General features: G+C 48.2%; 2 protein-coding genes across 2 annotated transcripts in view; one reads left to right on the forward strand and one right to left on the reverse strand.

The window, feature by feature from the left end:
• The window catches only part of LOC132324463 (uncharacterized), a 10,482-nt gene extending 8,211 nt beyond the window's left edge, over positions 1–2,271 (forward strand). Inside the window, exon 3 of the transcript XR_009485630.1 lies at positions 2,024–2,271. The gene's annotated coding sequence lies outside the window, so the exon portion shown is untranslated. The remainder of the gene's footprint in view (positions 1–2,023) is intronic.
• Positions 1–22,901, reverse strand: part of ANAPC1 (anaphase promoting complex subunit 1) — a 24,991-nt gene extending 2,090 nt beyond the window's left edge. Inside the window, exons 1-43 of the mRNA XM_059840580.1 lie at positions 22,568–22,901; positions 21,621–21,782; positions 21,442–21,493; positions 20,778–20,887; positions 20,530–20,612; positions 19,633–19,706; positions 19,263–19,408; positions 18,594–18,814; positions 17,748–17,957; positions 17,365–17,460; positions 17,026–17,116; positions 16,871–16,936; positions 16,581–16,718; positions 16,106–16,246; positions 15,810–15,870; positions 15,333–15,520; positions 14,816–14,890; positions 14,411–14,676; positions 14,109–14,200; positions 13,669–13,817; positions 12,632–12,710; positions 12,517–12,553; positions 12,354–12,424; positions 12,060–12,238; positions 9,939–10,165; positions 8,695–8,813; positions 8,011–8,282; positions 7,249–7,483; positions 6,431–6,522; positions 6,157–6,291; positions 5,956–6,038; positions 5,765–5,843; positions 5,417–5,491; positions 4,811–4,887; positions 4,532–4,622; positions 4,385–4,438; positions 3,929–4,122; positions 3,621–3,707; positions 3,127–3,244; positions 2,273–2,350; positions 1,880–1,947; positions 792–930; positions 160–246 (exon numbers count right to left, since the gene is read on the reverse strand). Coding sequence (XP_059696563.1) covers positions 160–246; positions 792–930; positions 1,880–1,947; positions 2,273–2,350; positions 3,127–3,244; positions 3,621–3,707; positions 3,929–4,122; positions 4,385–4,438; positions 4,532–4,622; positions 4,811–4,887; positions 5,417–5,491; positions 5,765–5,843; positions 5,956–6,038; positions 6,157–6,291; positions 6,431–6,522; positions 7,249–7,483; positions 8,011–8,282; positions 8,695–8,813; positions 9,939–10,165; positions 12,060–12,238; positions 12,354–12,424; positions 12,517–12,553; positions 12,632–12,710; positions 13,669–13,817; positions 14,109–14,200; positions 14,411–14,676; positions 14,816–14,890; positions 15,333–15,520; positions 15,810–15,870; positions 16,106–16,246; positions 16,581–16,718; positions 16,871–16,936; positions 17,026–17,116; positions 17,365–17,460; positions 17,748–17,957; positions 18,594–18,814; positions 19,263–19,408; positions 19,633–19,706; positions 20,530–20,612; positions 20,778–20,887; positions 21,442–21,493; positions 21,621–21,782; positions 22,568–22,780 — 5,310 coding nt within the window. The 5' untranslated portion in view covers positions 22,781–22,901. The remainder of the gene's footprint in view (positions 1–159; positions 247–791; positions 931–1,879; positions 1,948–2,272; positions 2,351–3,126; positions 3,245–3,620; positions 3,708–3,928; positions 4,123–4,384; positions 4,439–4,531; positions 4,623–4,810; positions 4,888–5,416; positions 5,492–5,764; positions 5,844–5,955; positions 6,039–6,156; positions 6,292–6,430; positions 6,523–7,248; positions 7,484–8,010; positions 8,283–8,694; positions 8,814–9,938; positions 10,166–12,059; positions 12,239–12,353; positions 12,425–12,516; positions 12,554–12,631; positions 12,711–13,668; positions 13,818–14,108; positions 14,201–14,410; positions 14,677–14,815; positions 14,891–15,332; positions 15,521–15,809; positions 15,871–16,105; positions 16,247–16,580; positions 16,719–16,870; positions 16,937–17,025; positions 17,117–17,364; positions 17,461–17,747; positions 17,958–18,593; positions 18,815–19,262; positions 19,409–19,632; positions 19,707–20,529; positions 20,613–20,777; positions 20,888–21,441; positions 21,494–21,620; positions 21,783–22,567) is intronic.
• Between the last annotated feature and the right edge of the window lie 2,591 nt (positions 22,902–25,492).

Below are 25,492 nucleotides of genomic sequence, written 5' to 3' on the forward strand. Positions count from 1 at the left end.
CAACAGGAATCAGAGGATCATCCTTGTATTTCACAACATCCTGCAGGACATTCCCTGCTCCTGCTGGTTGCAGGGCTAAATTCTGCTCTAGAGTTTAAGGCAGGTTTTCCCTGCTTTTTATCCATGGAATAAGTGATGGTCCACACCACCACTTCCTACCTGGCCCATGTTCATAGTCGGTTTGCAAAAATAATCGGCGAAGGAAAAGAGAGCGGGATCGGAAGTGAAAGCGGAAATCGCTTCTGGCTGAAAAAAAAAAAAAAAGGATTAAAACACATTCCTAAAATGAACTTTCTGAATTTGTACACAAAGGTACCAACAACTGACTTCCAAAGTGTCCAGAACAAAAGGGAGAAAACTGGAACCCACACCAAAAGTTGGAATCCATGTCCAAAGGCTGGACTCAACTATCTAAAAGTTGGACTCAATATAAAGGCTAGACTAGATGATCTAAAGGCTGGTACTCAGCCATCTAAAATTTTGATTCAATGATCTAAAGGCTGGATTCAATCTAAAAGTTGGATTCCATGATCTGAAGGTTGGATTCTATGATCTGAAGGTTGGATTCCATGATCTAAAATTTGGATTCAATGACGTAAAGGTTGGACTCCATGACCCTGGAGGACCTTTCCACCCTAAATGATATCCCGATCAAGCACCTCATGGGCAGGACATGTCCAACACTTGTGCCTGCCCACGGCAGATGCACCTACACATGTCTGTCCTGTGAAAGCCAGCAGAATTCCCTCCCTCAGCAGCACTCCTGGCAGGAAGCACGCTGGGAGCAGTACCTTGAAGGCCCGCGCTTCGGAGTTGCGGTGGGTGACGGTCTGTGCCAGGAGGCTGCGCCATCCCATGGGATCCTCCTTGTAGGAGAGCTGCCCAGCCCGGAGCTTCACGTACAGGATGCCACCCTTGGAAAGGATCGACCTGGAATGGCACAACAGGGCTCATTTATGGAATTGGTTCAAAGGGAGGAAATCCAGGCTGGATATTGGGAAGGAATTCTTCCCTGTGAGGGTGGGGAGGCCCTGGCACAGGGTGCCCAGAGAAGCTGTGGCTGGCCCATTCCTGGAAGTGTCCAAGGCCAGGCTGGATGGGACCTAGAGCAACCTGGGGTGGTAGGTGTCCCTGCCCATGGCAAGGGTGGCACTGGGTGATCCTTAAATCCCTTCCAACCCAAGGCATGCTGTACTAATAGACTGAGCTTAATTTAATCCTTCCACTTGACAAGAGGGCAATCCATCACTGGACTCATTATCTTGGAGGTCTTTTCCAACCTACATGATTCTGGGATGGATCAATGGCAAGTAAATGACCTAAAACCACCCCATTACTGAGCAAAGACTGAGCTGGTTTCTCCCACCCCTCACTGGGGAGCGCAAAGATGAGAATGATTTCCACCCCCCCCCCCCCAGATCCTGTGTTCCGGTAAAATCTCTGGTTCCCACGGCTGCCCGCCACGTTTCGAGCGTGTCACGAGGGTGGGTGGCACTTTGTGACATGGGGTGACAGGAGAAAAAGCATTTCACAGGGCAGTAACAGTCCCCAACAGTCTGGGAAATGTGATATCACCACCACTCAAAACCAAACCAAAACCATGAGTTGTAGCTGCTCTCTGGTGCCTCCATCCCACTGCCAGTCTCTGTGGGTTTTACTATCAGGTTTTCCCCGACCCTGTTTTTTTGCATGAATTATTCACCTCAATGGGTGAAACCCAACTCTGCAGTTTCTTTCTTCACCCCTAAAGTGCTGTCAGATGCACAACAGTGACTTGATGAAACCCAGGTTTCAACCCAGAGCTGTGGGAGGGTTTAAACAAATCATGAAACATGATTACTACGAGGTCATGATTCAGTTGAGCATTAAAAACACTTACTGGAGATGAGTTGTTCCCTTGCTTAAATCTATTAATAATTCCCAGTACCGGGGGCCCTTCACTCTGATCTGTCAATAGAAACATTTTATTACTAAATATAACCACAATCACTGAATTAAGAGGCTTCTACTTCTTTTTTTTCAGGGCTGTTTTTTAGTGTTGGCCACACAGAAAATTCAGGAGGAGGTTTGTGTCTCCTACAGGGAATTCCCTGCTGCATCAGATCTTGGAAGATCTTGATCAAGACAGAAGACAGAGAATTGTCTTTGGAATCATAATGGGACAACGTCATCCAGAATCAGGCTAAGGAATCAAAACCCATCAGATCTCAGCTCTCGAGATTTGTGACACAAAATCCAGGTGATTTTCCATTAAAACAGAGATTTCCTCTACCTGCTTCAGTAAGTGGAGCTCTGGGAGAAGCGTGGGTGCCATCAGCTCCTCGGTGGCCTCCCCGTACCACTGCGTGCCCTGCAAAACGTCATGGGAGCCACAGGTTAGAAAAGCTCATATCCACGGGAAAAGGAAGGAAAAGGGCATCTTGTGGGGAACAACTGCCCTGGCAGCAGGCAGGGGGTTCTGTTCCTAAGTAAACACAGGACTCATGCCAGGAAACATGGACTTCCCAAGCTGTATTTTCCATTAATGGATGGATCAACACCTAACGCTGGACAAGGCCAAAGTTGTGAAGGTTTGGGAAGCAAGCTGTAACGGGAACATGGAGAACTCTTTGCCAGAATCACAGAGATGCACCTCTTCCCCCTAAGAATTCCAAGAACTCAATTCTGAGCATCTCCCTTCTCCCACATAAAATAAATCCCATAGAAAGGACTCTTCCCTGAAGTACATCTGACGGAAGCACTGAGAAGAAACACCAAGTTGCTCATCTCAGAATTATCTCAGAATTAGGAGGCTTGGAAAGCCACAAATGGTTCCAGCCACCTCTGAGCCTTTGGAAATCCTTCTGAAGAGGGAGAAGAACCTGGGTCAGTCAGCACACCCTTCCTTGGCTGTTTGAAGACTCTGGTGACTCTCCCTGTCCTCCCTTCTGCTCTCCAGGTGCCACCAAAGCACACCTGAGGTGGGAGTGGGTTGAGCCCAACCCGTCACTTATTCGTGCAGAATTCACCTCGCCTCCACCACAGCTCGAAACCAAACCCAAGACTGGAGGCCACTCCAATGAAAACTGGGATAAATCCAAGTGTTTGGTCATCCCACAGCTCCTCAGGGCCTCCCAGCCACGTTACCTTGTAGGTGACCTCGATGAGGGCATAGCAGGGGGTGTTGGTATCCACGTCCACGGGAGTGAGGAGCCTGGGCTCGGCTGCCAGCACGTACAGGTGACGCAGAGCCTGCAGGTGGTACCTGGGGTGGGAACCAGGAGGTCAGCATGGGCTAGGAAGGATCCCAGTTCTAGTTCCACACCCAAATACAGCTCATGTAGCCATGGTGTTGGTTAATTAACAGAACAGGGCTTAGTGGAGCAGAACCAAATGTAATTAAGGGTCATAAATGGACAGAGCTTCAAACTGGAGCAGCCACATCACAGGAGCACAGCAGAAATGGTGTTTCCTCACTGACCAAAGATCCTTACCACTGTCACTTACTTCTTCCATATTCCACTTTTTTTTTTTTTTTAATGGAGAACCTCCAAAAATTGATTTTTGGTAAAAATTCATCATTTGTCTTTTTTAAGAAGATGGTTCAGCTGAGGGAAATGGGATCCCCACGAAAGCCTTACCGATTGTCCGTGCTGTGAACAGGGAAATGAGGGTACAGAGCACAGAGAAGAGCAGCAATGGAGGAGTTGGAAGTGCTCAGAGAATATCTGCAGGAAAAAACCAATATTGTCCTTTAGTTTTCCTTCTAAAAAACACAGGAGGCCAAAATATTTTGGTGGGACAAGGAAAGGAATTTCCAAAAGCGCACAAAGACAACAAGACTCCCTCTGCCAACAGAAGACCCCTTTATGCATCCATATATTCAAAACAGGGAAATGGAGGAAATGGAAATAAGGGTTGAGATCTGCCTTTGGAAAAGGCCCATTACCTTCCTCCTCCCAGGAAGAGGAGCCCCAAAGCCATGTGGTGAGCCAGGTGGAAGCCGTAGTTCATCTCTCCCCCTGTCTTCTTGTGCATGAAACGGCAAAGCTGGAGCACTTTGAGGTTCCCAGAGCCAGCCATCACCATGGCCAGGGCCAGGAGAAGGACACTCAGGCACGTTTCCAGGTTATAGTGACCTGTCTTCGAGCACAACAGAGAGGTTTCATAACAATTCCATGGCCAGCAGCACATTCCGGGTGGGATGATCCACCACTTTCTACCCCAGAGCTTGAAAACCACATTCCCCAGAAGGAGGGAGAGCCAGCAAAGTCCTTCAATGATTTGCAGCTCTGCCACATCCTACAGATCATGTGTAGTCCAGGAAATTAAAAGGGCTGGGTTTGTTCCCATTGAGGTTTTGCTGAGGGTCACACAAAGCCATCTTTTTATTGGAAAAACTTACTATGGACGCTGTTGGAGCTGACAAGCACTTCAGGAAATCCGTGGCATATTTGTACTAGAAAGAAAAGGAATGCCCAGTGAAAATGGATCCAAAAGGTGACTGACAGCTCCCTGGGAAATGAATGGAATCAAATAACCCTCCTCCTACCAGGCACTGAAATGCTGCCAGATTTTCCGACCCGGCAAAGCGAAATCCCAGGGATAAACACGCTCCAGCGATGATGTAGACGTGAGCTTGCCTAAGGAACAACACAAACTGGAAATGACTCAATGTTCCTCTTCTCCTCATCTGAATAGACAGCACAAACCCCGTCATCCCTTAAAAATAAAAGGGAAGACTCATCCTTTATAGGATATTCCATATAACAAACTCTCCTTTACAGGACAGTAAAATTCCCTAGGAGGAGATTTTTGGGATGTTACTCACGCCAGAGTTTCCAAGCTCAGGTCTTCAGAGGAAGGCAGCTCTGTTGCATGAAGAGAGATAATGTTCTCTCTTATGATCTGTAAAAAGCAGGGAAGGAAAATAAATCCAAGGGAAAACTGATGACTCATTGAAACTTTGGCCATCAAGAGTTCATAAGTGATACCAAACAGGTCTAAGGGAAGGAAAATCTGTTTTTTCCCCCAACAGAGACCATCAGCATCGTGTAGTTCTCACAGGTATTGAGCTCATTTGGTCTTAAAAATTCCATACAATATCTTGGAATATCACTGATTCCACTGTTGGGAAGTTATTCCTAATGCTCAACTCCATGCAGCAGTTTGGGACCTGGCAATGCAGGGAAAAGTTTAATCCTTTCCTTTCCCTGACATAGTTTTGTGTCTGGAACAATCCCATCTCTCCTCAATCATCTCCTTTCCAGTCTCTAGTGCTCCTAAAATCCAGGGATCCCAGGGAACAGTCACCTCTGTCATGTTAATGCTCATTTCCTTGTGCTCCTGACATGACTATGGAAATACCAACATGGAAAACAATCCAGGGAGGTGTAAAATTGAGAAGCAAACACACCACACATAAACTAACACCCACCTGAGGCACATTGCTGTTGACCCACTTGGAATTGGGCAGGATGTCATCCCACAAAATCAGGCATCGAGCCAGGGTCTGGAAAAAGGGAGAAAATTTACCTACGGAATTGGGAAAAGCTATAAAAATACACCTAAAAAATTAACGTAACATTCCCCATAAATTGTGTCTTTCATCTATTTCTCCCTAAATTCTGTCTCCATGACAAGGAAGCTGCCACACTACAAGAAGAATTGTTGGAAGGGGTGAGTTTGGCTGGGAAGCAAAGGATTCTGGACGATGGACATGTTGGGCTGGAATTCCTAAACATCATTTAAACAGACTGAGGAATGAACCCAAGGGAAATCTTACCCTCAACAAAAGGAATTCTGGTTTGACAAAGTCCAGCAGATACATGGTGTCCGGTGCTTTGAGCCAGTCAGCAATGGATCTGCAGGGCATGGCAGAAGAAAAGGGTTTCCAGGTCACATTCCAGCAATTCCAAACCTCAGCAGAGCCAACACTAGAACAGTTAAACCCTGCAGGAATTCCCAGGTCAATACCTGTTGTTGGTCTTCAGGTAGATCATGGCAAGTGCAAGGGTGGCACCTGGACACGTCACATCCACGTTGATGGTGTCTCCTTCCTGGGAAAACAAAGGGAACACTTCCCACAGGTTCACTTGGAAGGGAATGATGCTCCCAAAGTCATGGAGACACCTCCCAGAATTCCAACTTATACGAGCCAGCACTGGCACCACGTACCTTGATTTGGTAACTGGGAGATTTGTGCTTCTCCCTGTGCATTCCTGCCTGGAATCTCCTGTGTCCGCCCACCATGTACTGGTAGAGCTGCTCGGGAACGTTGAGGTCTGACATCCCAATCAGGTTACTGCCATGCTAAGGAATGGAAAGAAGGAAAACATGGAAGTGCCTTCCTCTAGGAGAAAAACCCACAGGCAGCTGGGAGCCAAGGATAGAACAGCTCTTGGAATGCCATCCCAATGGATAATGAGTCTCCTAATTGCAGCTGACTTACCCCAAGGCACACCATTCCCAAGGCCAGCCCTGATGCCAGGGAATAGGACTCTCTGTCTGTGCAATATTCCATTTCTGGGCCAGGGGGACGCCCTGGAGAAACCAAAACAGCAAAATTCACCTTTGAAAATTCCAGCTTATTGCTTAATTCCTACTGAAAGGTGAAAAAAATAAAAATCTGTCCCTCCTTAGGGAAGTCCTCAATGGAATGACAAGGAGCTGGCAGTTCATCCATCCACTCCCAAATAGCAACTCCCTCCTAAATGTTATGGTTGGAGTTTGGAGCCATGGTGAAAATGCCAAGTTTAACTGAGGATACTTTAGAATCCTGAACCAATCCAAATGCTGTTGCTAAAAAAGGATTGCACATATCCAATTTCTAGAAACACAACAATTTCACCCTTAAAATTTATCCCAGTCCCTGTTTAATAAACCACACAAGTATAGTCCCATGTAAACATGAAGAAAAGCTGTTACAAATTAACTCAGAAAGAGAGCACAAGTGAGATCATAAATCTGCTGTTCACATCAGCTCTTAAGGCCTAGTGGCTAAAAACCCTTAAAATTCCAAACAGGGGAATTTAGGACACCAAAGTTCCAGGTGGAAGAAGTAGGAATAGTAATGATGCTGACACATTTCTTTTCCTAAATCCAGCTACTTTCCTTTTTATGCTCCACAGGCTCCCAAGAGGGACTGTGAGGTTTGGAAAAACGGGAAGAAAATGTGGTGGGAAGGTGCCAAGATGACAACTCCCAACTCCCTGGTGCACATGGCGACTATCCCAGCCCTCATCCTGTTTTTCCAGGGTTGGCACCCACCTATCTCAGCCAGCAGCACCTCAGCAGTGTGCCTGTGGGCAGTGCCCTGGTAGACCAGGCCTATCCCGACCACGGCAGCCACCTGGACGTTGTGGGGCACATCCAGCTCCGTGGAGGTGGGTGGCAGCAGGGCGGGGATGTGGATGCTCAGCAGGCGGGTGATGGCCATGTCCATGGTGCCCAGCTTGGCAGCGGAGACGCCGAGCAGGAGCCCGATACTCGTCATCTCGTGGCCCTGGGCAAAGGGACAAGGAGCAGTGAGGCACATTCCCAGCGAGGAATGGGAAAACCCCCATCTCAGTGTTCCAGCCTATCCCAATGAGCCGCGTGCAGGGTGTAAAGATCTGGTGGTAACACTGCTGGAAATCTTTGAACAGAAATGCAGGTTCCTCATTCTGCGGAACCCCAGGATTTATTTAGGATTGGAAGGGACCTCTGGAGATCATCCCGTCCATCCACCCTGCTCACTCAGAGCAGGTGACACAGGAATGCATCCGGGTGGGTCTGGAATGGAGTTTATTCAGAGGCTCCATGCCCTCCCTGGACAGCCAGCTCTCCACCACTTCCTTGGAAAGAAGTCCTTCCTCACCTTGACAAAGGATCCTTCCAACCCAAACCATGCACCACAACCATAACAAAGCAACTCAGACATTCTCCCACACCAGGAAACTCCCGCAATCCCAAGAAACCTCATTTCCTTGTTTTGCCTAAACAATCCAATCCCACCGGGATCTGGCTCTTGGATGTGCCAGAGGGCCTCACCTTTGTCAGGTAGTCGTGGATGTTGAGGGTGGCCAGCTTGGTGAGGTGCCCGTTGAGGCCCAGGGCCATGAGGAACCCCGCGTACTCGTTGGCCAGCTCGGCGATTTTGGGCTTGTTGTAGACGATCCAGGCGGAGTCGATCTGGGAGGCGGGAGCGATCTTCAGGCCGGCGGCCACCCCGTTGTGGAAGCTGGCCCAGCAGGCCATGTTGGGGGGGACATCGATGTTCCCACTGTTCAGATCCACTGTGGTGTTCCTCGGAGGAGCACGGCCTGCCATGGGAGAGGGGGTAACAGCGGTCAGGAAAAGCCAAGCTCTTCATCCAGTGCCAAGTGAGGGAACAGCTCCGATCCAAGAATGTCCAGGAATGTCAGGACAGCCCTCTGCAGGATCTCCAGTGCTGTATGACCCCAGCACTGTTTAGGCCATTTTTCCACTTCTCTCTCCTTCTGTACCTAATAAAAGGTTTCAGTGTTTGATAACACAGGTCCTGACCATTCCAGAAGGATCTTCCACCATTCTAGGTAGCAGATTCAAAGCCCAAAGGAGCTGCTTCCTCACAAAACCCACACCTGAGCCCTGAAATTCTAGATGGAGAAGATGCTATAAAAATTACTGTAATGGGATAACAGCTGGAAGAAACAGCTCTGGGATGGACTGGGAAGGAACCCCTGACCAACGTACCAGTGAGGTTCAGCTTAGGGATGGGCAGCTGCTCCGTTGGCACAGGATGGTAGGAGAACAAGGTGAACATTCCTCGTCCAACTGGGAGCGCCATGGTTCGCTGGCACAGCTGCAGCAACCTGGTGGGGAGGTGAATCCAAAATCACCTTCACATTCTGGAGAATTTTCCCAAATATAAACGACCTACAAACAACAGGCACTGGACAGAACCATTTTTCCCTCATTGTGACTCCTTCCTTCTCCTTTTGAACCGAAACTTTGATCCTTACAAGGTTCATCCCCAAGACACCTTTTAGCTGCTGGAACCTGGCACTATTTTTCCCTTAAAGCTGGTTGAATAAATCCATTCCACGGATACTTCCCAGCCGTGCTGGAAGCGAGGTGAGAGGAGAAAGCCAAGTAAAGGTGGTTGCTCTGTGGGATCCTGCTATGAGTGGTGATAACACCGAGTAATAACCCTGCTACAGAGGTGATAAGGTGCTTCCAAGAATGCCGACCACAATTCTCTATGATTTAGTCTGGAAACACTTTCTAAACTCGTTAGATTACTCAGCTCCCTAGGTCAGACTCAGAACATGTTGCATGGCAATGGTGTTCTCAGGTTTGCTTTTTAACTTGGCTTTTAAAGAAGAGGTTTTTAACCCCCCCAAAAAGTGAATAAAGCAGGACAGGGTTAATCGAGGCCACTGGACACAGGTTTCAAAGGAATGGGATGGGACAGTGAATGTGCTTTCTGTGGAATTCCAAGGTCTCCTGTCTCAAGACCAGCCTATCACAAAGGGTTCTCCAGCCTTAGGCAGGGCATGGATGGTTTGGTCTCTACAGAGTAGGTCCTGCTTATATTTCACTTTTTTTGGGCAGAAGGAAGTGCTACAAAATCCCTTCAACCCAAGTGACCTCCATGTGCTGTCTGTCCTCCCCAAGAGCCCCCTACTCCAATACGGCAGAGCTTTGATCCACGGAACTCCAAAGACTTGGATTATGATTTTTTTTTTTTTAAATTAGTTTCCAAGCCTCCAAAAATATCCCCACAACCTTTCAGCAGAACGAGATACTGGGAAACAGAAACAGCTGGAAATGGAGAAATTTCCAAGGCCAGACTGGATGGAGCTTGGAGCAACCTGGGATAGTGAAAGGTGTCCATGGCCATGGCAGAGCTTGGAATGAGATGAGCTTTAAGGTCCTTCCAAACCCAAGCCAAGCCAAGCCAAGCCAAGCCAAGCCACGCTTCCAGGACTCCTTACCTGTTTTCCTTCTCCTCGATGTACTCGTGGTCACTGGCCTCTGGCATCTGCACCACGTTGACGCGGACGGGCCGGGCGCTCTGGAGGAGCCTCCTCACCTCCTGCACCCTCAGGTCCTCGCTCCAGATCAGGGACATCACCTCCTCGTTCATGTCGTTCATGCCATCCTCGTCCTCCTCCGACTCGGCTGCCGACGGGATGTCCGAGGACAGCACCGTGCCCACGGACTGCAAGGGGAAGGGAAAAGACAATTCCAGGGGGGGAACACTGCCAGGAAGGGACCACAACCTGAACTCACCCAGTACAATGATGGGTCTGTACACAGAAGGGATGGACACATCTAGGGAGGGTTACAGCATTCCTGTGCTCCTTACAGGAATTTAAAGGCCTGGAGGATTTCCAAAGATGGAAATCAAGTACTTTTGCACAACCAAATAGGATAAATAACTAAAGACAAGAGGATATGACACCTCAAATGCATTGAGGAGGTGATGTGTGATGAAGTTCTTGTCCTTTCAAAATCTTTCCTTGTTTTGGAGCAGTTGTAGGAACGGATTTTCCTTTCCCTGCCTACTCCATCAGCCCAAATTATCCCAATTTGTGATCAGCCCAACCAGAGCTGCTGTTCTGTAGATTCTGCTCCAAACCCTGTGTTATTTTTCACAGCATCGATGTTTTCACGTATTATTTTGGAGTGATACTCCACAACCACCTTGGAAAAGAAAATTACCCATTAAAACAAACAGCCTGGACAGCAGAAAATCCCAAAATTCCTCACTATCATAAAACTTGGGATTCATCACAGCACCAGAATGCTTTTGGAACTTCCACACATGACCAGAAAAGCACCAAAGCTTAGGAGCACTCTTGGAAAACCCTTTTCCCATGCAAGATGTAAGAAATGCATTTCTAAAACTCTGCTCTCCTGTTTGCTCACATCACACAAGTGGTGAGAGAACCCAAAGGCAACAGATCTTCCTGTGGTTCTCTGGGAACATGTGGCCCCAGGAAGGCAAGTAAATGAAGAGCTGATGAATGAAACTCAATTTCTTCTGGTAAATCCACACTCAATCTCAACACACAACTGCACCACCCAGAGCAGCAGCGTCCGTTCTGAAACAGGAAACTCCACCCTGCCCTCCTGAGAAATGACAAACAATTTGGGGTTTGAAGCTCACTTTGGCCTTTTAAGGTCACATCAATTCGAGGCATTGTTAAAAAGTCAGTGATAAAATCAAATTTATCACCATTTTTGATGATTCGTGAGGGTTTCGGTTGGGCACAGCTTCCACCAGCAGCAACAAAAAGGATTTTTTGTGTGGTGGTAGGTGGGGTTTGACCTGGAGTTAATTAACCTTTCTGCCAAATTAATTACAGATTTGATATGCAATTAGTCATAAAGCCTTTGCTGTAGAAAACTGGAATAACTTTAATATCCCTTCCAAATCTGAGACAGCAAAAAAGGATCTTGACCAAGATGGACTTGAGATTTCAATTCCAATTCCTGACTTTGGAAAAGGCTCCAACCTTCTGCCATGAAGGGATTTTATGTCAGAAGAAGATTTTTGTTTTTCTACAAAGGACATTTCAGTGCGATGCTTGGGATGCTGGTGATAGCCACCATCAGAAGAAAATGTTGAAGAGAAAAACACCACACTGTTTTTTTTAATACTTTTACCTCAGGATACAAATAACTAAAACCTTTTTTGGGAAAAAAAGAGAAGCGTGGCAAGTGTATTTCCAAATCCAGCTCTTCTAGTGGAAAGGAGGATGCCAGCCATGCCAACACAATGAACCTCTGACAAATTCCCACTTCCTTCTCCTTCTGCCATGGCTTGATGGCAGAGCCTCTGGAGAAAGCACCAAAGAATGAGAGGAAGAAGAATCCAATAGCTCTGGAGATAAAACTTTAGTCTAAATTTAAAAATGTGATTTATCTTGAGTTTTCCCAGCTACCCATGATTATCCATCCCTGCCGGATGTTGCTTTTCACACCAAAACCCTGGTACATGTAAATCCTCCATTTTGTCGCCCTCAGTTTGGGAATTAAGCTGGAAATTCCTGAGCTGCTTGCTCTGCCCAAACCCTGGGACTGGGAGATCCCTTTGTGGCCATACTCACGGATTTTCCCTTCTGCAGGCTCCCTTCCCAGGCCTGCTTGGACAAATCCTGGCGGCCGATGAGGAGGCAAACAGCTTCCGGCCAGTCCGAGGCCGGCTGCTCCCGGCACTGGTAGATGGCATCTCGAATGGGAAGGGCCACGCCAAAGGGAAGAGATTCCAGATCCCTCAAGGTGAAACCTTAAAATTAAGGAGGGAAAAAAAACCCCAAATACGTGTTATCAATCCCAGACAAAGAGTGCTTCCTGTTATCCAAGCAAATGGTTATTCAGGAATGCTGTTGTTCTGCTCTTACCAACACTGGTCATCCAAAGGACCAATTTTTCAGCCAGGCTGGAAACAGAAGTGCTGGATTTGAAACTGCACCTGGAAAATTAAGGAGAAGTCAATAAAAGCCCATCCAGAAGTCAGCAGGAAGTCACAAACTCAATAAAACAACACCAAAAAAGTTTCCATACCGATTGTCATCCTGCTCCATCTGCTGCTTCCGTTGGCCTAGGAAAGACAAGGCTGTGTTAATTCCACGTTTTCCAAGCTTGAGACACTCCCAGGATGGAGTCAAAGCATCCTTACCTGATGTGATCTTGTACAAATAATGGGAGGCTTCATTCAGCACAGCACTCTCATCCCCAAGGATGTACAGAGCCACACTCTGGGGAGGAGAGACACCAAAAAAAGTAATTTTGGGGCTGATATTCCTTTGCTTCCCAGAAAATCAGGCAGGAGGTAACTGGAATACAACCTCAGAGGTGGGGCAGGTATATTGTGGGGGAAAAGAGACTGAAACAACTGAACAACAACAAACTTTGAAGCTTTAAATTTTGGGGAAAAAAATCCACCCTGAAACATTGCACTGAATTTTCCCTCACTGCTCCAGAGATAAAAGATTAATATCTTCCCAACAGAAAAACGTGTTCCCAGTTATCCTTCTCGTGTTTCTCACATTCCATTTCTCCTGCAGGACACACACATTTTCCACTTGGTCTCCTCCACATCTTGGATATTTTGTGAAGGTTCCAAGTGAAAAGGCTGTTGGGTACAGCCAGCAAAATCCATGGGATCAGTCCCTATATTTTGAAAATTCTGGGAAAAATCACATCCAGGTAAAATGATTTTGTGGGCTTTATGAAGATCTTTCACCTCTGAGCTCTGCAAAGGCAGATCAGGCAGAGAGAGGAAGAAAATAGATCCTGGCTTTTTCTCCCTGTTTTTCTCCTCAGGCACCTCGGGCTTGACACCTCTGCTCCCGGCTGGAAGGGTTTTCCCATCAATGAGTAAGGAAGTGATGCTGACCAGGAGATACCATCAACACTCACGGGACTAAATATTGATGTTGGGGCATGCCCAAGGAGAAAAATGGGGAATTCTCATTCCCAAAATACAGATAATCCCAAGTTCAATTATTACTTTGCACAATCCACAGAAAAACACAGAAGTGGTGAAGCTGCTCAGCTCCAATACATCCAGGAAATGAATCCCTCTGTTATTTCACCCTTCTTTAGGGATGTTTCACTCCCCAGGAAATTCAGCAGCTGGAGCAAACCCTGCCCAGAGGGCAGTGCTGACAGACCAGGGCACATTCCCTGTATTCCCTGTCCCCCAGTACTCACCAGTACCACCAGTTTGCTCCTTTCACAGATCCCTGGTAAGTAGGGATAAGGCTGCACTCCCTCTCCCTTCAGGCAGGAACTCAGCCACTGGAAGATACTTGGAGGCTCAGCAGAAAAAAAGGAGGGATGGAGCATGAAACCTGTTTGGACTTCAGATGAACAGCAAAGACCATGAGCTCAGGGAAAAGGTACAGGAATTCCTCACCATTCCCAATTCCTCCAGTATTTCCTTCAACAAGACAAACCCAGCATTTCCCCACAAAATGTTACAGATCCCTCCTGTCAGATGGGATTTTATGACAGGAATGAAAACTCAAGACATCTATTTAAAGAAAATTATCTCAAAGGAATGAGCAGGGGATAATCCTCCAGAATGAGGGTAATGTTAAAAACAAAGGGAATATCAAAGTATCATGGAATAGCCAAAGGCTTAAACTCACCCTGGTCAATTATGCAGGTCTGCCTGGAGGTTTTGACAAGGGCTGGGTAGTCCCTGTAGTAATAGTCCATGTAAGCTTCCAGTTTCAAATCCCTGGAATGAGAGAAAGGGGAGTCACAGAGTGGGAAAAAACCATTCCAACCTCCTGGATGCCACCTTTGGGCAGTTGCTGCTACTGGGGGAGAATTTGGAGCCACAGAACAGATAGGAAAGGTTTTAAATATTCCTTTCCTTCAAATACAGGGCAAGTTTGCTCCAATTTGGGCAATCCCACCAAAAGAAACTATTTTCCAGTGGGAATACCTGGCCAGCTGAACCAGGAGAACCACGAGGGAGCGGAGTCCTTCTCCCATCAGACTGTTCAGTTTGAGCTCCTCATAGATGAGGTGGAGAACAAAGAAAATGGCAGGAATGTGGGAGAAAAGGAGGGTGGAGGAATCCAAACTGAGGCTCTGGGAAAAATCATCCCTGGAAGCCGAAACTTCCAGAGGGTCCAGGCGCAGAGCTTTGGCAATGGGATGAGACTCGAAATTCCTGTGGTAGTCAGAGCTCAGGAGATATTCCCAGTCCTAGAGCAAAGAAACGGGAAAGAAAGACAGAGGATCCATGGTGAACATAATTTCCAGAAAGATGATTCCAAAGCACTGTTACACGGGAATTTTTTCCCTAAAAACCAATCCAAATATAACAGAGGGAACCACTTCTTACCTCATCTGACCCAGTTTCTGATGGCCTTGCCTTCTTTGGAGCAATGACTGGGGAGAGTGATCCTTCAAAATCGAGCTGCAACAAATTAAAGAAATAAAAATAGAATAAATAAATGGAAAAAGAAAATTCAAATAAAGAGGTTTCTTTGTGATTTCTTAGGAACCAAGGTTTCTTTGTGATTTCTTTGGAACCAAGGTTTCCTAGGTGAATCACAACATCTGAACTCAAGCCAAGTAGGACATGATGTGGCTTGAGGTACTTCTGGATGCGCTAGACAAAGCCCAGAAATCCAAAATCCTCTTTAAGGAACAACAATCTGAGTTGTGACCTGTGTTTAAACTCAGAATTGATTTAATATGGATGAGATGAACCAAATTTAATACAGCAGTGTTACGTGTTGAGGTGGAATCAAATCTTCCTCATTTATTTTTATAATAAGCACCTTGTAAACGTATCTCATGATAAAGACAGAGTAAAACAGGCCTGAAAATCAGAAGTGAAGAATGGATTTGCTCACATTCCGTGTCCAGCAGAGCCTCTCAGTGTTGTAACCCATCATGTTCATGAGGCAGGTGACAAATAAATTCCACTCTGAGTGGTAGCTGGGCCCTCCTGGGGCGTTGTAGGCGTTGTACCACTTCACCAACATCTGCACAGCTGTTTCCTTGGGCAGGATGGCTTTCACCCCCTGCAGGCATCTCTTCACTGTTGGAAAAGAAGGAAATCATCCATCAGCTCTGGCTTCCTGGGATTTGCTTCATCAGTGGTGGAAATCTCCACAAGTTCCTCTTGCTGGACCTGCTTTTACCTCCAAATAATGCCACAAAACTCCAACAGCTCTTCCTTGAGTTGAGCACAAATCCTCAGATTTGGAACAAAAATAAGGAAAAATACTCCTTTTTTTTTGCTCATTACTGAAACCAGCCATGTCTGAACTGGCATCTCAGCCCTTCCCCAAGCAAAGCAAAAGCCACCTAAAGCTTTGGAACCCTACCTAATTCCGAGGTGGCGATTTCAGGAATACTGATCCGAACCATGGTGTTATTGCTGAGCTCCTGGAAAGTCCAACAGAAGTGGAAATAAATCAGGAAATGCATCAAGTGCAGGCAGAATCATTTTCTATCAACTCAGAACTCCTTAGTGGGTGAAGATATTCCCAAATCCTGGCTTTTGCTACATTAAGATGTGGAATTCAGGTGCCAGTTCTGCGAAACACTGGAAATCTTGGAATTATCTTGAAATAATCTTTGTTATCAAAAGTGCTGCCCCAAATGACAGGGAAATACCTACTAGAGTTACTCTGTTGTGGACAGGATCCCTCAGAGCTTGGATGAAAGTCCCAAGCTGCTGGAAAGTGCAGTCCTCAACGTAGGGGGAGTCGTGGAGCTTGGAAGAATCCCTTAATTCCGGAACTGGTGACAAAAGCACGCTCTGGAAAGTGGGAAAAATGAGCCCATTTTAGAGTTCAAATTGAAGTGGAATTCAGAATTAAAGCGGATCTGAGCAAAGAACAGCTATAATTGTTGGGTTTGAAGTACTAACAAGAATCTTGGAAACGACTATAAATCTTTCCAATCCCTGCCTTGGAAGTTTTATGGCAAACAGAAATAAATAAACAGGGCAGCAGCACAGAAATCTTCTTTTAAACACAGTTTATTCAGGGGATTTACAAAATAAGAAGGAAAGATTCAACTCCAAAAGTCACCTTAGAAGATTAAAAAACCACCAATCAATAGAAGAAAAGGAATATTTCCTTATTTGTTACCTCTTCCAGGGGCCCCAGGTGCTTGTTCAAAGGCTTGGATGGAGTACTGACACTATCCAAGGGAGTGCTTGGCCGAGGCATTGGGTTGGACATTGTCAGGGATGGAGCAGGAAGCCCGGGAATAAAAACCTTTCCCACCTTTTTGGTGGAAAAGGGAAACAAAAAGTTAAGTTTTTCTCTAAAAACAACCCCCACAAAAATTATTTAATTGCCCCATTAATGCTGTGGATGTTTCAGAACTCCCTTTCCAGCACTGCACATAAATTAGGGAAGGAAAAGGTGACGCTTACCCGAACCACTCCGGAATAAAGCACCAGATTCCCACTGCCTTCCAGAACCAGCAGTGTGTCAATTCCCTGGAATAATCAAGCAGTTCATTCAGCTCCTTGTGTTCAATTAAGGAGGCACCAGCTGCATGACAAGAACATTCCACAGGTAACAATACCTCCACTGGAGCTGCGTCCTTTGCTGGAATATTGGTGACAGATCCAAAGATCAGCTGGGATTTATCATTGCTCTCTTGGAATTTTACACACCTAGGGATTAGGGAGAACAGGAAACATAAAAGGTTTGCCCTGGGTGTTGTCACAGAAAGAAAACACAGACTTCCAACAGTGCAGTGAATTTTTGATGGATTTTGTGGTTCCTTCCTCCTTTTCCCTGCTTTGCCCAAAATAAATCAACTTATTTTTAATTTGCCAGTTAATTAAAATCCCTGATGTACTTCCAGCTGGGAATTTCAGGAGTGCTTCTCCTGGTTCACATGTCCCCAAGGAATGCTCACCTCAGCTGGAGCTGGGATTCCACTAAAAAGCACAGGAATTTCTGCCCACAAAGGTCAGTGGAAATGAACACTTTGGATGCCTGGGAATTCTTCTCTCTGGAAAAGAGACACAAGAACCAGGTTAGAACATGCTTTGCTTTGGAGACTCCATGAAACCATTCAGAAAGCCTGGAATAACACACCAGGAAAAACTGGTCTGAGTGCTCAGTTCTCCGCAAGGGAGCCAGGCACTTAGGGAGCACCATTTCCCAAAAAAAAAAATCAGGGAGTGCAAGTCCATGAAGACTCCAAGATGGCTCCACTTGCAGAAAAACCACTCAAATAAGCTGTGATTTCACTTTAATTCCTGCTTCCCAACTCTCATCCCAAGAAAACCAGCTGACCTCATGCTTGGGACTGTTTCTGTCCACAGGTGGTCGATGCAGAGTTCAGGAACGATCGGCTCAGTCTCCGGCACGAGGAAAGAGTCGTTGGAAATGGAATTTGGGGAATGGGTAACGCTGGGTCTCCTTGGGGACTGGGCACTGCTGGAAAAGTTGAACCTCTGCACTCCAGAGAAGGAATGGACTCCCAGGGCTGGGGAATGGGAACGGCTGCAGGCAGAGACAGGATATGGGTGAGAAGGGGATCTTCAAAATCATGGAAAAATCAGATATTGATGCAGCCAAAAAGTGGATCTTCAAAACTGGCATAAAATCAGAGACATTGGATACAGGTGAAAAGTGGATCTTTAAAACCAGGGAGAATCCCAGGGAGCTCATCCAGTGACTTTAAAACCCAACCAAGCCCTAAACCAGGAACTAGCTCACTGCTGATTTCCTTTAGTTTTCTATTTCTAGCACAGGAAAACGATTCTCTAATTATTTTCCAGACATCTCTGTCCAAATCCAACAGATTAAATTTCAAAAGGATTTCAGATGGTCCATTCCATCAAAAATCCCTCTCAACCTTTTCCCTCTAATTTCTTTAGAGAAGCCAGCCCAAAACACTCCTGGGACTCAAACATCCTGCAGACATTCCTTGATCCATGACAGAGCAGCCTCCTTGGCTCTGGCACAGGCACTACCCTCCTGTACTGTTGGGATAATGGCACAGGAAGGGCATTCCACGGGAAATTTCAGGTGCTGCAACACAAGAGGCACCTGAGCCTTGGATGGAAAGACAGAGAGCAAAACGTGTCCATGCTATTCCATGGGTCCCATCCTTTGGGATTTGCTGTGGGTGCTCACCTCAAAGCAGCCATGTTGGAGATGGTGGGAGAGCGGGATTGCAGGTTGGGAGAGGAGCTGGATCTGCTCTGGCTGTGGATGGATGAGTAGTTCTGGAAAGGGGAGCCCCCAGGGGAGTCTCCTTTGGAGAAGCTCCGGAGATGAGTGGTCAGGGAGCTGCTGGTGGCCATGTGCTGGGGGGTGCCCCCCTGCTCTGGGAATTTCAGCACCAGGCTCTGCTCCTGGGAGGAAAACCAATGGCATGTGGGCAAGGACAGCCAGGGAGAGGCTTTTCCAACAGCTTTTCCCATCAGTTACATGTTACAAATTCATGCTCAGCCTATGGAGTTAATCCCATCAACCCTGCACTTCCACTCCCACAGAAACTGCTCCAATGGTTTTCACAAAATCACAGGATTTGGTTGGAAAAGACCTTATTGCCCAGCCAGTTCCACTCTCTGCCATAGGAACACTGTCCCCCATCCCAAGCACTGTCCAACCTGGAACATTTCCAGGAATGGAGCAGCCACAGATTCTCTGGGAAACTCTGCCAGGGCATCACAACCCTCACTGTCAAAAGTTTTCATGGCACTAAGTAACTTTCCACTTTTCTTAAGCTTCTGGTCCAATGCATGGAATAATATATTAATAACATAATCCATGACCCTTTATTCCCCAGGGAATGTGTACCTCTGGCTTGACTCTCCTGAGGGCCCAGACTGTGTGTAAGCTCTGCACAGTGTCATAGGTCATCACAATGGAAGGGTCAGCGCTGAGGAACACGATCTTCAGCGTGTGGTCAGCCACGTACTGCACCCGGGACGATCCAAACACTCCTGGAAAACAGGGATGAATTCCAAAGGATCAGCCCCACAACAACACTATGAGCATTTCCCACACTCTCTTCCTTCCACAATCTGGGTTTCTCCCCTGAGCAGCCTCCCTGTTCATGCAGCTGCTCTAACTGCACCCTTGGAAGTGACTCTTCCCGAAATTTTTGATACAGGGACACACTGGGATTTGCTGCCACCCCGAGGGACTCCAGAGACATCCAATGTACCTCCAGACTTCCAGACCAGAGGGGTGATCTCATCCAAGGGGTGCAGCATGCTGAACATCGTCGGCAAAGGCTCCCTAGGGAAAAGCCAGACAAATCAGAGTCTGGAATGTGACAGCAGGGACACAGATTCCATCTCCAAGAGCTTGTTGGATTGACTGAGTAGACCCAACTTTTTGGGACCCCTATTCCTAATCCCAGCTCTTCTGATGACTAGAGAATCCCAGGGGAAAACCCAAAAAAGTGGATAAAAGCTGCTCATCAGTGCATTGTCCTACTGCTTCCTTTGGGGTCCACAGAGGGTTTCCACAGGGGCTGGGAGCCTCAGCCAACAGGGAATGGGATCCCCACTCAGGAGGGAATGGGATCCTCACCTTAGAGAAAATGGGATCCTGCAGCTGAAAGAAAGTGTCTTGATGACAAGCCCTGAGTGACTCTCCCAGCTGTCCATGACAGCCTGGAATCAATTCCTAGGACAAACCTTATTGGAATCAGGCTGGTGCTTCCCAGATCCTATTCCCAGGACCAGCACTCCCAAATAGTTTTTAACACTCAGCTTTGAGTGTACTCACTCAGAGTCACTGGGATGGGATAAAAAGACTGGAAGAAGCACTTCAATAAAATCCCAGAATGGTTTGTTTGGGTAGGAAGGGATCTTAAAATGATCCCATTCCACCCCCTGCCATGGGCAGGGACACTTCCACTATCCCAGGTTGCTCCAAGCCCCATCCAAGCTGTCCTTGAACACTTCCAGGGAGGGGCCAAACACAACTTCCTCCTTTTCCACCCAATTTTACCTTTTCCTATCAGAAAGACACAGATTTTCACCACTGCCCTCTAACTCCTCCATTCCTTATTAGATCATCCAACAGGAAACCACCCAAATTCCTCATCCCATACCTGGGTGGACTTGGAGGCACCTCATGGGAAGAACTGCTGCGCTCAAACAGCAACCCATATTTGGTTGGCCAGACATTTGCAACCTATAAAAAAATATGGATTTATGGTGGGATAAAAAAATCAACCACTGATGATTTTTGAGGGTCTTATAGGAAAATAAGATGTATCAGGCTTTTTATGCAGAACAGGGAAATGTAAATGTGGACAAAAATGTTCCAGCTGTGGACAAAAAGCATGGCAGGAGTTACCTGGAAAGGCAGAGCAGCAATGTAATCCTTCCCCTCCATGCTGTGCACGTTTATGCAGGAATTCTGCAAAATGCAGATACATTTCTCCACTATTTCCTCACTGCCTGACACTGGAAAGGAAGGAACAAAACAATTACACGGTGAAGTTTCACTCTGTTTCAGACATCCCTTATGCTCAAAAAGTAAATTCTGACATTTCAAGTCGTGGTGAATGAGCTCCTGGAGTGTGTCCAGAAAAGGGAATAGAGCTGGGAAGGGGCTGGAAAACAAGGACTGGCTGAGAAAGCTCAGCCTGGAGAAAAGAAGGCTCAGGGGAGACCTTCTGGCTCTGCACAACTTCCCTGACAGGAGGGTGCAGCCAGGTGGGGGTCAGGCTCTGCTTCCAGGGAACAAGGGACAGGATGAGAGGAAACAGCCCCAAGTTGCACCAGGGGAGATTCAGGGTGGATATTGGGAAAATCTCTTCCCCAAAAGAGATTCCAGCCCTGACACAGGCACAGGGCTATAAAAGCCACGTGGATGTGGCACTTGGGGATGTGGTTTTGGCAACAGCTGGACTTGGTGGTCTCTGAGGGCTTTCCCAACCCAAACAATTCCATGATTCCAAGCCAAGGGAGCTGAGCTCTGAGCATTTGCCCAGCAGCACAAGAAGCAGGACACTCACCATCAGCTTTTTCCCACTTTTCCTGGGGGATAGTGAAGTCACACCACAAGGCCTGAAACCCAACACAGCATCATTAATTCTCCAGAACGAGCTGCTCCCACACCACATCACCTTTCCGTGTTCCCTGCCTGGAAAGGGTCTGTGGGTTCCCTCGGTGCCCCTTTCCCACATTTCTGTACCTGCAGGACGGGGCTGTCGACGGTGAATGCCTTGTACACGGCGGACGCTTGGCTTCTGCTGCCCTTGCTCCAGATGACCACGTTGCTGGCCACGTACAGCTCCTCGTCGTAGTCCACCTCCTCCCCAACATCACTGATGCCTTTCCTCAGCTGCCAGCTTTCCTGGAAAACAGAGGTTTGTCAAGGGAAAGCCACAAGAGCCATGGGTGTGATGAGTTTGGACAGCTACAAGGTGCTGGCACGGAGAAGTTGTGGCTGCTCCATCCCTGGAAGTGTCCCAGGCCAGGATGGACGGGGCTTGGAGCACCGTGGGATAGTGGAAGGTGTCCCTGATCACGGCAGAGAGTGAAATGAGATGATCCATAAGATCCCTTCCAACCCAAAAAACCCTGCCATGCCATGGTAAAGGACAATCAGGACCTATTTATCAGATTTATTTTGATGGAAGCCAGGGAGGAACGGGTAAGGGAGACCCTTTGTAGAGTTCTGAGATTTAGAATGAAACCCCTTGCTCCCTAAACTCCTTCTCAGAAAGGAGCTGGGATATGGAAGGATCCAGTCTTAGGCTCGATCTCCACCAGAGCTGGGGATGTTCACCTGGAGAAGAGAAACCTCCAAGGAGACCTTAAAACCCCTTCCAGTGCCCAAAGGGGCTCCAAGAGAGCTGGAGTGGAACTTGGACACGAGTCTGGATCGACAGGACAAGGGGAATGGGCTTCCTACTGCCAGAGGGCAGGGTTAGATGGGACACTGGGAAGGAATTCTTGCCTGGGAGGGTGGCGAGGCCCTGGCACAGCCTGCCCCATCCCTGGAAGTCAAGGCCAGGCTGGAGGAGGCTTGGAGCAACCTGGGCTGCGGGAACCCGTCCCAGCCCACGGCGGCGGGCGGGAACCGCATGGGCTTGAAGTTCCCTTCCCTCCCAACCCCCAGCTCAGGAAGGCTCCTACCCGGTGCCGGTCGTGGATGGTGACCTCTCGGAGGGAGCCCACGAGCCCTGCGGCGCCGTCGGAGGAGCAGAGCTCCGGCGCGGGCTGCAGCCGCCGCAGCTGCAGGCTCAGGGCGCTCGGGTGCCGCCGGCTCTGCTCGCGGCCCCGCGGCGCGAACTCCTGCAGGTCGCCGGCCGCAATCATCGTCGCCCTCTCGTCACAGTGGTCCGACATGGGGCCCCGATATCCACATTATTTCCGCGACGCTCCGGCGGCTCCCGCGGGCACCGGGACGCGCGGGGAGCGGCACCGGCGGCCCCTCACGCGGGCGCGGCCATCTTGGCGCTCCCGCCCTGCCCCGCGCGCGCCCGCTCCGCCATGGCCGCGCCTCACGGGCGGCCCGCGCCGCTCCCGGGGGAACGCGGCTGTTCCCGGCGTGTCCTGGCGGGAATCCAGCGCCTCTCGGCGCATTCTGAGGGGAGACTTCCCCCAAAATGCCGTTTCAAAGTGCCACAGTCCGGCCGAGCGCTGTTGGTGATTGCTGTCCGCCCGTGGCGGCTTCCGTCATGGATCGCCCAGCTCGCAGCCTGGGGCTGTGCCAGGCTGTCTTTAAACTGACGGAGAATGCGTTTAGATGCGATGTTGGAAAGTAATTCTTCCCTGTGAGGGTGGGGAGGCACTGGAAGAGTTGCCCAGAGAAGCTGTGGCTGCCCCATCTCTGGAAGTGTTCCTGGCCAGGCTGGAACGATCTGGGATAGTGGCAAGGAACTGGGTCATGTTTAAGGTTCCTTCCCACCTAAATCATCCTGGCACCCCAGGGTAAAGAATAATCCCAATCCATGTAGAGTGATTTTGATGGAAGCCAGGGGTGTAAAAGGGAGGAAAGGGTAAGGGAGATTCAGAATGAACCCTCTTGTTTCCTAAATTCCTTTTCAGAGAGGCGATGGGATGAAGATGTATCCAATCTCAGGCTCAATCTCTGTCGGAATTGGGAAGGAGAAGGAGGAGATCTAAGAGAGATCCAGGGAGCTCTTAGAGCACCTTCCAGTGCCTGAAGGGGCTCTGAAATAAAGGAAGAAAGAATTCCGTGCTGATGCTCCCTTTTTGTTGTTGTTGTTGTGTCTCTGTGAACTGGCCCAAGGGAGTTTGTTCCAGAAAAGCCCTGTCCTACTTCTGCATGGCCCCTTCTCCAGTCACATCTTATTCATTTCCCTGGTATTTAGTACCAAGGACCCTTGTCCGTTATTCCCAGCAATCCCTGTTTGGCTCCATGGCTGGCTGTGTTTGAGCCATGGGCATTAGCCCAGAGAATGCCCCATGCCTGGGAGTGTTCCAGGCCAAGCTGACAGGGCTTGGAGCACCCTGGGATGGTGGAAGGTGTCCCTGCCCGTGGCAGGGGGTGAGCCTGGATCATCCCTTATGACCCAAAACATTCTGGAATTCTGGAATTCTCTGATAAGGTGCTTAAGAAACTGCTTTGTGGGAATGATGGGGCTTCTGCAGCCACCCCTGAGCATGGGTACAGCCCCGTTCCCAACATTCCACGTGCTCGTGACATGGATTAGCATAAATCTGTGTGAGTCTGGGCTCTGCTGACTTATCCCAGCTAAAATCCTGGCTTCTGGCACACAGGAGGGGCTGTTCTGTCTGGAGTGGAGGGAGATTGTGCCATCCCCTCTCCCTCCTGGATGGGAGTTAAGCTTGGGAAAGACCTTCCAGACCATCAAGTCCTACCGTCAGCCATCACCATGTCCACCACTAAACCACGTCCTCAAGTGCCACATCCATGTGTTTTTATGAACAAGTCCAGGGATGATGATTCCACCATTTCCCTGGCAGCCTCTTGCAGTGCTTTACAACCCTTTCTGTTTTCATAGGATTTGTGCCCCATCCAATCTGGCCTTGGACACTTCCAGGGATGAGAGAGCCACGGAATCTCTGGACAAGCTGTGCCAGGACCTCCTCACCCTCCCAGGGAAGGATTTCTTCCCAATATCCCATCTAACCCTCCTCTAAAACCTGTATGGAGTAGCTTGATGGGAACTGAAAGGGCAAATGATTTATTTTCAAGACATGAATCTCACAATAATCAAAGAAGGGAGAAGCTGTGGATGAATCGAAAACATACTTGAAACTGGGCTTTGGGGTTCTTTGGTTTAAGCTGGGACAGAAGCACTTCTCAGAAAGGAGAAGCAGGATGGGAAAAGCCAATGTCCAGCCTTTGCTTTTGCAAAATGATTTACAGAGCAGGAGAAATTGTTCTGGGAAGAACCAGCTGAGCCAAGGGACAGGATGTGCCCGGTAAGAGCCACAGCGTGTCCCAGTGCCCAGAGCAGGCACAGCAAGAGAAAGGCATTTTAGTGCCATCACAAAATGTTCAGTTTTCCCGTGAAAATTGTTTGGGACCTGCATCCTGTGCCTGGGGTTTAGCACTGAGCACAAACGAGCCAGCTGCCCTCAGCTAAGGACGTGTTGCCAAAGGAGTTTGGCATTTGACAGAACAGGAGCCCCTGCAAATCGAAATAAAAATAGGCCCAAAGAGGAAGCAGAAATAAAGGAATGATTTAGCAAAATGAAAATAAAACCACAGAAATAGCCGGGGGGGAAAAACCCTCAGCAGACAAAAGCCCACCAGTCTGATTGCCAAGTGCCATTTCTGCTAAACAATCCGACTTCCCAAAGGTTGTGTTGACTCCGAGGTCTCCCTAAAGCCTGGTGAAGAAACGGAGTCGATGGTCTGAAGTGAAACTGCAAAAAAGGGTCAGACTCAGGCACCTGCATCGCTGGGATCCTGCCAAGGGAGAGCTGAGGGTCCCTGCAGAGAGGGACCTCCTCACCCAGGAAGGAGAAGCTGTGAGGATAAGGATCTCTCCCTCTGGTGTAGGACACAGCAGGAAAACATGGACACCTTGCTGGTGATGGATCGGATAACGTTGGATAGCAACT

Source organism: Haemorhous mexicanus, chromosome 3 (genome assembly GCF_027477595.1).
Source record: "Haemorhous mexicanus isolate bHaeMex1 chromosome 3, bHaeMex1.pri, whole genome shotgun sequence".
In the NCBI taxonomy this organism is placed as follows: Eukaryota; Metazoa; Chordata; class Aves; order Passeriformes; family Fringillidae; genus Haemorhous; species Haemorhous mexicanus.